The 12,027-nt window shown below is 35.5% G+C and overlaps 1 protein-coding gene across 1 annotated transcript in view; it reads right to left on the bottom strand.

Moving 5' to 3' along the window:
- Positions 1-12,027, bottom strand: part of MTA3 (metastasis associated 1 family member 3) — a 139,985-nt gene that overhangs the window by 108,964 nt on the left and 18,994 nt on the right. The window contains exon 4 of the mRNA XM_062573590.1: positions 11,218-11,344. Within this exon, the coding sequence (XP_062429574.1) occupies positions 11,218-11,344 (127 nt within the window). The remainder of the gene's footprint in view (positions 1-11,217; positions 11,345-12,027) is intronic.

Here is a 12,027-nt window from a genome sequence, read left to right as displayed (position 1 = left end):
AATACAACTAATAAATTCTACAGAACTAATACATTTCAATCATTGTAATTATTATATCCAATACACACACACACACATATATGCCTCTCCCTCTTCCAATATATTTTTTATATATATATATATATATGTATTCATTCACACACACGTGATCTCCTTTCGGCCACTCTAGCTCATACTGTAACTAGTAACACCATGAATATAAGCAACAAAGATCTAAGATTATGCCCTGTTGATACAATTTTATCCTTTAGTACATTCTCTTGTGCACTTAGTCTCCCTTCTACGTTTAGCCTATTTCTGACATCATATTACCTGCTCTAAATCTTCACCTTACTATAATCTGTCAATTAACTAAAGAAGCACCTGACTTCATTATAACTTTTGAACCAGAGCTAGAAAATTCTATGAAATAGAACTACACAATAGCGAATTTCAGTGTTTTTCTCATTCATTAAATTGCTTCTGAAATGGGTGTTCTGATACCTACCACCACCACTACTTTAGAACAAGGCAGCTAAGTGTTCTCGTAAAACAGCAGAAATCTTGGTGGCAAGTCTGACAAAATAAAAACCACTGACTGAAGTTAACGAAACCCTCCAATATATTATTGCACTACTAATAATACACTACTACTTAGTAATGAATGAACGAAAAGTACATTAAAACCCAGCTGCTGTTAGAGAAATAGAATATGTTTCTGGCTAATACGAGAAGACAAAAAGTTTAAGTCCAGATAACAGTATGGATTCATTTTAAATCCAAAAACAACATCACAAAGAATAAACAGATGCAGAAAGAAAGAATTACTGATTTATCTTAGAGAATTCAAATGGTAATGTTGCAAGAGAAAAATCAATTAATCGTGAGAAATTACATTAAAAAAAACCACACACATTCCGCAATCAACTTCACAATAAACATTTCAGCACCGTTAAAAAGTAACAGGCCAAACATGACAGCTGATAGAGCAAATCTACTTCCACTGGTTTATATCACTGATGAATTTGGTCGTACAACAGTGTTAAGGACACAGGAAACTGTCTACCCACTATGAAAAAAAGATGACGACTCTTCTGGGATAGTTGTGCAAAGGCTTTGAGCTCAAAGCCTAGATCAGCAACACCTTCCTGAACAGGCACAAGGCAGAAACTTGCAGGGAGCAAGCCAATGCCAAAGAACAAGATAGCAATTGAAGACTGCTGATCACCCAGTGAAATTAGAACATGAATCCAAGGAAGGACTTCTAAAAACAGCCAGGTGAGAGGTTTGTACAGAGCTGCAAAACACCCAATATCTACACGTAAAACAAGCTACCACACTTGAAAAACACTGCCCAAACAAGTAAAGGTGTGTTTCCGTCATGGATGAGATTTAAATTTTTAATACTCATTTTAGCCCACTGTATGATTTTTGTTGTTGCTGGGGGATTTTTTAGGGCGTCAATTTTTTGTTTTAACTGTTCAAGACTTTTGTTATATGAGCACTAGGAGAAAAGGTACTTCCCTGGATTACTGATCCCACCTAGTCCCTGCTACTGTTACTGAAGTAGGCTGGTTGTCCCCCATTGCTAGTCCTGCAAGGCTGTTTGCCTTTATACTACTAGGTTAAGTAAGCCTAGCTTTTCAAGTCACTGCCTCAGAGAATAGGCTTCTTATTCCTTTATATTACCTCACAAGTCCAATTTTCTTTGTCAGTCAGTCTCTAGTTTGATAATAGATGAGTAAAACTAAAAACAACATGAGCTTTTTATCAATGCACTGGAAATTCAAACTAATTTTCTTCTGCATGGCAATATTTATCTTAGTTAATCATGGGATTTTATCCATTTCTGTCACGGCCACACTAACGTTAATTCCAATGTTTTCATGAATGCTATTAGTAGAAAGTTTCCTGCTATTCAGAACTCGTACAGATCTGCCCATGTGTAATGCATAAAGGTAACACAATGGGAATTTGACCCCACAGTCCTCCTTTTCTCTTTCCTTTTTCTGATCCCCTTCTCTCCCAGTATTCTTTTGGCCTCAAATTCCTCTGCCTCTGATTTCCCTGCAAGTAATCTATTGATTTATTTTCAAAATATGGTGTTTTAGAGGTACACAGAATAGCTAGACGTGTATGAGAAGTTAAATGTGCTGCATCATCTCATTAGCAACTAGCATTTGAACACTATCAATTTGCAATCAAATTATCATTTTATTAACAATATGTATTGCTCCTTTAGTACATGACTTTGCACTTCATACATCTAAATCTGTTTCTAGTAATTTATTCAGTATTTACCAAGAGGCTCCAGTGGCATATGACAACAGGACCTACAACACCCTTCGTTCTGCCATTTATAACAGACCAGTGTGTAAGTAAATGTTAGCAAATATAAATTGTTTGCAAAGACCTCCTTAATTTTAAAGATGATCACATCTGAAAAACTTCTTGTGAAAAGTCCTCATTTGTTTCAGTGAACGTTGACTGTTAAGCTTAACAATATGCATTAGATGCCAGTTAACTGCTGATCATTACACAAACATACACAATTAATGTCTTATTCATTACCACTGCACATCATGGGAAATGAGGTTAAACCACTCATCAAGTCCGCAGTATATAATCTCCTGAATTTCTCTTAATTTCAGCAACAATGTTAACGAGAAATGGTGGAAAGATGAGACGAAAAATCTGACTGCAATGCTTGCTAGCAGATGCAAACATTTCACCGGTAGAGATCTAGGAATGCTTCCCTATACTTGGATCACTATGAATTTTTTTTTTCCTTTCATAATTCCAGAGCACTGACTTCTAAAGATTAACTATAAACCAATGTCAGTGTTTTGTGTTGTGTATCAACTTCATTTTCACTGATTTTTAATGTAAAAGGATAAATAAGAGTCCCTGGTTTACTTCTCCAATTTACTTCTCTAGTTTGAGTATCTGTAGCATACTCGCTTATTCCCTTATTCAACGCCAATTATTGCAAGAACATTCCTTCAGTATCATTGTGATATACCCTCCTGAAGAACATTCATGGGAAGACCAAAAATAGTCCAAGTAATTCATTACTAAAACACTGCAAATTAATTTTAGCAAAAACAGCTAGGGCAGTGTATTAACCGACCTTATACCTTATTGCTGGTAATTTACAAAATTTCATTTTATTTCTTTAATTGAGAAAACTAACCACAGCATATGCCTTCTAAATCAGTGAATTTCCATTTGATGTTGTATTTCTTTACAGAGTATTTTAACCATCTAATGGCTGGATTCACGTGCATAGATAGTACTGTATCTATTACACATGCATGGACTATTATCTTAAAAACAAACAAAAAACAATACTAGACCTGCAGAGGTAGGTTCTACGCTAAATGAAAGAAAGCATTTGCAAACAACTAAGCTACAAAGTGCCAAAATAACACGTATTATAGTTACCACCTTCTGTGAACTAAAAACAAAACAAATTTCTTAGAAATAATGATATGGAGATAGGACCTAATACACCTTGAAACTGAAGACAAAAGAGCTACGTCTGAGTGAGGTCCAATGGACGCATGGAAAACATGAGGGAACATAAGTCAAACAAGACCATGATAATGATCAGCATTCAGAACAGCGAGATACATGAGAAGACATTCTTTATTAATCTATTTCAATGAAGACACAAGATGAAGACAAACCAGACAAGCATTTAAGCTATACAAAGAAATGCCATATCAAAGATACTGTACAAAACAAAATTATGACAAGATTTAGATATAGCCTGGTTAAAGCATCTAGAGCAAAACACCAAATTCTCCACAATATACACTGAATGCGTATCTGGAGAAAAAAAAGGCAGTCCTATTGTTTGTACTGTTCTAGTCTTTTTTTTTTCCTTAAAATAATCAATAATGCAAACTGTTCAGTCAAATATCTCCCAAAATTAAAAAAAAAAAAAAAAAAAAAAAGAAAAAAGAAAAAAAAAAGTCTTCAAATGACAAAAAAAAATTGCAATCCACAGTAACTATTTTGGTATTTTAAAGTTCTTGTTTGTTTCACCATAATTTAGAATCATAGAATTGGTAAGGTTGGAAGGGACCTCTGGAGATCATCTAGTCCAACCCTCAAATGAGAGGCCTGTACGGGGATCGAACCCACAACCTTGGCATTGTTAGCACCACACTCTAATCAACTGAGCTAAACCTAACCCCAACTTCTACTTTTAAAAACAGTGGAATGCGCCCTTCAATTCCTGTTTTGTTATCTCTGCATGCTATTTCTTCATCTATTTTCACCAGATGAGTAAGACAGCCCACAAGATGCAAATCTTATTTTAATGAGGATCTCGTGGGTCATGAGATATACAAACAGAAACTTCAGAATGAAATTATAAGAGAAACAAAATGCTTAGTGCCTACTAACCAGAACAAACCATTAGAGTGGAAAAAGCAACCTCACAGGTATAGTACCATACCATATAATTTTTCTATTGCAATGCAGACAATGTTCTGGATAAGCTTACTGCAGTATAAGAGTTTTCTGAACTCACTGCTCTGATTAGAACAGTAAAATCCACTCAGTCAATGAAACTTGCTATGCACTGGTCATTAAGATACAGGCTAAAGAAATAATATATGCAGGGATGACTCCACAGTCCTCTAAACTCTGCTGTTAATTGCACTCCCAAACGTAACAGAATGACACTGTATACCTCTGTGCAGAAATGCTAATTGTCTCTTACTGATATTCATGAGAAAATTGTGGTCGCACATTAGAAATTTTGAACATAGGAGTGAGTCACTAGCTCTACAGATCAGGAACAAAATAACAGCAGACAATATTAAGAAACACGCTTGTGAGGAAAATTTGATTTATACCTATGTTATTATTTTAATGATAGCTGAAGATAAAACTTAAGATACAAAATGAAAGAAGGCAAGGTTTTGTTCAGGAACAGAACTCAAGAGTAACGTTTCTCCTATTTGCTATAAGATGAAAGGAAGAGAAACAGTACAGATACTGAGTAGAAAAGAGAGCAGCCTTAAATAAAAAGGGGTTTTCTTGAGCTGTCTCGAATAGGAAAGTGTTTTGAAAATTTCCAATCACGCAGCCACTTTATGCCAAGTCTTCACTCCTTCCAAGCAGACTAAATTGCAGTGACGATCACCAAACCACAGCCTAGAAATTGTGGAGTCCTGAGAGCTTCCGCTAATTACATGAAATTCACTCCCCACTTATGGGAAGCCAATACCAACAGTACTTGCGTATCTTGCTTTTATGCACAATTTAAGAGGCATTATATGATGTCTACAGACACATATCAGAGGCTTTATAGCAGATTTCAAATTCTCCAGATTGCACAAGTATTTACAATTTGCAAAGCAAACTATCGTACAGCACTAAAAGCAAGAAAATATGAAAGGCATAAAAGGGTTGTTATATTGACGTAAATCTGTAGCAGACTCCTAGAATTTGATTTTTTTTCTTCAGACAATGTCCAGAACTTAAAGGTCTGTACTGTATTGATTCATATTTAGTTAGCCAGAACTTAGTACCAGTAATTTACTAAGCTGCCTCAAATATAATAAAAATCACACTTAATAGCTGAATACTACTGATATCTGTGTCTCCATCAAAATAATATCCATCTCCCAGTACTGTATATGTGATGTACATCTGTGGCCAAAAGATAAATGAATAAACTGGGAATTATCTAGTTAACATACTCTCAATCAAAGAAAACTAAAAACGGAATACACAGAAAATTGATTTATGTTACAGCTGAATTAATCAGTAAATGCCTGGCATCTGAACTTGCATATAAAAAGATATGGATAGCCCTGGCGTTTTTGTGCTGCCTGCGGCTTTTTGTCTGAAAACTGAGAATCTTCAGTAGAACTGTAGTGCTGATTTCCGTATCAGTGTACAGAACTAACGAAATTTAAGGGGAAATTCTGTCTGGAATATCATACACAATTCCCACAGAGTTCAAATTAACCTGCTGATAACTTCCACACTCATAAATTGTGGCTTTTCATGCATACCTAAGAAAAGGTTCAACTTTTTCTAACTCTCATCACTGTTACCTAGCCACAAGATAATCAGAGGACAAAGCATTCCCCATCTGAAACGCCTTGTTTTTAAGGGACAAAAGAATGTAAAGACTTTGCATTTAGTAACAAGCTGCATAGTTTATACATATGAACTACTACATTGCAGTAAGCAAAAGAGCCAAAGCTTTCAATTTTATCAAAAGATCTTAATAGGTGTGAAAGAGTTAAATAAGTATAGGAATGTACAAAAAGTTTTCAACAAGTATACAACAAAGCTCCAAAAACACTTGTTGATTTCTTCATCACATTATCACCTCAGACTGGGTATACAATAATATTGTTCCAGTTTACATTACTAACCGAACTTTATTTTCTGGAGGTGAAAAGGGTTTTCAAGAAGAGACTAAATGGACTGGAAAGAACAGTTTACTGGGTGCCAAGAAGAAAGGGATCAGAATCATGCAAGGAAGATGTTTTCTTGGTCTAAGTGCAGCAGGATTAGCATGTTTAGATACCTCCAATCAAAGTGAAAATAACAGTTTATAGGCTTTCTATATATTATTTGCAGAAAACACTGATTGCTTTTTCTCCCTCCAAAGATTAACTATTTTTAAAAACTAAAAAATGACTACCCTTTAGCAAAGCAGCAGCAATACACATGTATTGAAGACAGACAAAGGAAGTTGGTTATGAATGGTTTTTCAGCATGACATTACAAAGTCATCCAGCCCAGAAGCAACGCATACCATTCCACGCAATGGAACTTAAAAAAATTTTGCAGTATACAAAACACTTTTAGTTTGCAATTAAATCAAAGAAAAAGTTATCAGACTTGTTTCAAGTCCCTTTGCTCTTAAAATAACAACAACAACAACAAAAGCAAAACAAAACAAAAAAAAAATCCATCCAATTCAGAAAGGAAAAGTTCCTTTCTTAATTTTCTTAATGATCAAAATTTGCAGGTAAGCACATGTCCGTGCAAAGCAGACCTACTCCCTATACAGCGGTCTGCTTCAAAAATACAAGTGTGCTTTTTGTACGCTGACATAAAAATATATGCAGGCTCCAAATTTCTCAATAAAAACTACGAACTCTTAAGATCAGACTATTTTAAAGTTTTTCCATGCCACACATGAATATGCATTCTATGAAAACGTTCATCTTCTTCCCAGTCTTACTAATCAGCTCTTAAAAAAACAGCTTATCTAATTAAAATCTTTGTAAAAGGCTCAGGAAGTCCTTTCTTTGCTGGAAAGGAATTAATAAAGCAAGCCAAGAGAATCTTAATACAGATTTATAAAGAAGGGGATGTATGAGAAGGATTGAAAAGTTACCAAGAATTTAAAATTCAAGAATCAGAGTTCAGAAAGATTTTCTGAAATAAGGTTGTAAGGATATTAAAAAAACCTGACACGGTGTTTAGTCCAAGGAACAAATATAATCCCCGAACAAATACAGGGAATGCTTAGTTCACCCAATGGCAGACTGATCAGCACAGTAACAAACATTATATGCATAATGCACAGGTATCATATATTATTAGACAGCCACAGGTCCAGAAATCAAGCTTAGCAAGAATTTCATGTTGAAATTATGTCCGAGAAAAGCATAATGTGTTCAGTGAAAACACAATCTCCAGAAAACAAACAAACAAACAAAAACAGCTTAGTATTTGATTAGAATCCCATGCACTATAAAAGACTGGTACAAGTAAGCACAACCAACAACTGACAAAACTACAAAGAGATATGATATGGCAAATATTACATCACTTGGAAACTTTTCAAACAAGCATGAATGTATCACCTAAAAGTGTATTTTAATTTAAGCACAAATGGTTGGAATCAAGTCAACAGGCATGGCCTGTTTTATCAGGAAAAAGGAGTACCAAAATCATTATAAACCCCTATCACTGGTCTTTATTCTCAGGAAAGGACTTTCAAAAACTTGTATTCAAACTCTTGAACAGACCTGAAAGATTGATGAACAGAAAGAAATTTGCTAGATTCTGTTTTTGTTTATTCAAAGTGTTTCTTACTCTACTGAAATTAAGAAAGTAAGTACTAATTAGCCTGCCAAAAAAAATCTATTTTTTGATTTTTTTAAAAACTCACGATTGCATTAACCAATTAAATAACCAACATTATATCATAGATCTATTGAAGTCCTTTTTGTCCCCACAAATAGGCACCGTTTTTTAAAACCTTTCTCCAGTCTCAATCTATATACAGACAGTTTGTCTTCAAACAATACAAGCTTCATTTTATTTCATGATTTATTTATTTATTTTAACTGCAGTACAGAACAGCCCAACAGATTCAAATTGATTTTGTTAGGACAGCTGAGAATGGAAGGCATACCTGAGCCAAGTAAACATAAAAAACAAACCAAAACAAACCCCTAGACTGAGACAGATAATTATTAGTAAGAATTAAGATAATTAAAGTATAATATGAACACTAACAGATAAATTAACAACATTTCTACACAATTTACACGAACTGCTAACTTTGAAAAGCAGTTTTAAATAATACGAGAAATTAATGCAATCCTTTGCAGCAATCTAAACGTGGGCATGTATCACCTATTAACTCTTGGGATCTTAAGAATGAAAAACAAATTTAAAGCCCAGTCAAATAATCCAGTGCATTTCCCCAAAATGCTAATTATTTGCAAATTTTTTATATAAACATTGGGCAGAACATTTTTACCATGTGGTAATTTGCATGGTGAATTTTGTATCTCTGAAAGTATCTCACCATAATGATGACTTAAAAGAGTAAGATTTTTCATGTGTCTTCTCATGTCTTTCCAAATTACTGAATTTGGTAATGCCCAAACCTTTAAATTGGCATCCTTAAAACAGATACCAGTTCAGCTCAGCTCAGCCTTCCCTGGGACTGGTATTGCTTACTAGAACCATCTGCATGAATTCTGGATGCATTCACTGTGTGATGGCAAATGTACTTAATGAAGGAGGGCATATGAAGTCAGCAGTGCAGGTGTGTTACAAGGAGATCTGGAGATTAAAGCGCCCATCAAAACTGCATTTGTAATATGCAGGGATAGGAAGGAAAGAGGAAATTCACTACAAGGATGCTACTAACTATATGCATCAAGGGGGTAGGGAAGACAGAGAAGAGTTTCACTTGTTACTTGGCAGATCAAATATTCCTTTTTCCAGTATCAAGCATGTGTTAAGGTAACAGCCTGTCCTTGAGACCCAAGCTAGTACATCAGCCTGACAGTGTACTGCACCACATAAAAATACTGTGTTGCTTACTGGATAGCTAACATGGTGCTGCACTAAAAACATTATACCTTCTCAAACACATTCCATTCCATGAGCAGTGTGTCTAGGAAACATCATCGCCACCCACTTCTATTTCTTTCCTAAATCTGGCATTCTGGTGTCAAAACTTATACCACTTCTTAAAGCTACCGAAATAACACAATGATAGCCAATGTAAATGGGAAGCAAGACTATGGGCTAAGAAATCATAGAATCATAGAATTGGTAAGGTTGGAAGGGACCTCTGAAGATCATCTAGTCCAACCCTCAAACAAGCGGCCCATACAGGAATTGAGCCCACAATCTTGGCATTATTAGCACCACACTCTAATCAACCGAGCTAAACCTAACCCCAAATTCCAATGCTTATATCAAAGCATATTGTATTTCAAGGAATTTGTACATAATTATACCACATACACAAAAAAAGGATGAGAACAAAGACCGGAACTATATTTTAATAATTCAAAAGCAAGCAAATTACATGTGAATTATCCCAAACTCAATGTTACAAATCAAAGAGCTTCAAAACTTAACTTACACGTTGAAGAAATCTAAACCATTATGATAACATAAGCATCTCAGCTAAAAGTAGTGACACCTAATGTATTTGTATGAATGAGACACTACAGTGTTTACAAATATAAATTAGAATAAAAGCCATGTCAATCGTACTTTTTTTTTCTTTTTTGGAGGGTTGACATATCTTCTCTAACATTCTAGTTTAAAAGGTAAAAAGTAAAACTAAGAAGTAGAAAGATAAAACAAAAGCAGCAGAGGTTGTATTAGTAAAAAGTAAATGGAAATATACTATATAAGGTAAAATTGTATCATTCCCTTAAACTGCAAGCAGAAAAGCAAGCAAACTCAGGTAGTTTCTTCTTTTGGCTGAAGAGGTCAGGTGAAGTGTAAGATCAGTAGTTGCCAAAACAACTGTAGATGGTTCAGCCTCCTCTATCCTCTTAAAAATCACTTTTAGCTTTCTCTTCTTGCTTCTTCCAAAGGAAGTGAGCTTTTATCTTCTCACTCCTGAGAATATTTGTCTCTATTCTCCACTCTATTCCACTGTATTATTTCTTATCTCCTGCAAACCTTTCCTATCTGGGTGCCAAAATCACAGGCAGTGAGAACTAACAAAAACCCACAGAACAGAGCTGCTCAGGCTTTCACTGCCCGAGAATCTAAAATGAAGGACGTGGTGACTGGAAAGAGTGAGCCTGGCACAAACCGATTAATCCGTTGGTCTTTGTAAGAGAGACTGGCTTGGTGGTCCAGTGACAGCAGTGAATATTGTTTACCTTGACTTTAGTAAGATCCTCAACAGAGGGTCCCAAAGCGTCCTTTAATCATATTAATTACATATGGATTGATTAAATAGACAGTAAGGTTGTAAGAAATCTAGCTGGACCACCTAGCTCAAAGGGCTGTAGCAAGTGGTACCTAGCCCAGTGTGGACATCTAACCGGTTAGCAGTGACATCCCCTAGGTGTTGATACTGGGCCCCAATACTGCTCCACATCTTTACTAACAACCTAGACAACGGAATGGAGCACACTTTCAGTATAAGTTTGCAGATGATACCAAACGGGCTTTGTTCACTTTTCAGATGACTTGGGTGGGGGGGGGGGGGGAGAGGAAATCTTACTGCTGTCTTCAGTTACCTAATGAAAAGGTATATAAATAAGATAGAGCCAGGCTATTTTTAGAGGAGCACACCGATAAGGCAAGAAGCAATGGGTATCAACCTCCAACCAGGAAAAATACGATTCAGTGATAGGGGAAAAAAAAAATCATTGTATCACCAAAATCACCAACAGTGGTTCAAATAAATGAGCTTCTGAAAGGCAAGCTTCTGACATCCACCTCAGCAGAATACATAGATGAATATTTTCTTTTTCTTACCTGATGTGTGTTGCAGGAAGCGACTCATACTGGCGAGAAAGGAACAGCTCCCTGTGCTTCAACTGGTGTTTCTGTTTATCAGTCAAGTCAACCTCAATTGTGGTTTCAGACTCTTCTTCAACTTCTTCTGCAGAGAAGCAGAGCGTAGGTCGAAATTAACTCTGTTACATAATAGTTTCAGCCATTTCATCTGACATTCCCCCCTCTCCTTAGCATCCTCCCTTAGTATTTTAAAGAAAGGATGAGTTTAGCAAGTCATCAGTTTATATAACTTGGTAGAATATGAAGTATTTTAAATTCTGTGCATTCTACCTCAAACCTTTAAAAAATTATGCTGCTTGCCTACTGTACTATACTTTGATGTCTTTCAAACAACTGTAAGATCAACTCTGACAAAAATTACTCTTTTTTTTTTTTTTTTACTCATCAACTTTTATCTCTTTTTTTTCTGGATATGCCTGCTGCTTGGTCTAAAACAGACCTCTGTCCAAACTAGACACTTGTTTTCTGTTGAAGGTACTGTAAACGTCTATTCCAAGTCCTGGGGAAAGGCACACTTTCTATGATGCTAAAATTTACTAAAAACAATGCACTGCCAAACCACTGCCTAAGAAAATGGCAAAATTCTACTGCCTTCCAGTACTATTACCTTATTAGATACTGACAACATTTTTAGATAAAGCAGGACCTTAAAATATCGAAACATAAAGTAATCTTGTGTTATAACCATCTGAAAACAGCTGACAAGAATCAGGCAGTTGGAAAGCGATTTAGGCACCAAAACACAGATGTCTGGAGACATTTTAGATA

This window comes from Rhea pennata, chromosome 3, assembly GCF_028389875.1.
Source record: "Rhea pennata isolate bPtePen1 chromosome 3, bPtePen1.pri, whole genome shotgun sequence".
NCBI lineage: Eukaryota > Metazoa > Chordata > Aves > Rheiformes > Rheidae > Rhea > Rhea pennata.
This window is presented reverse-complemented; position numbering and strand designations above follow the sequence as displayed.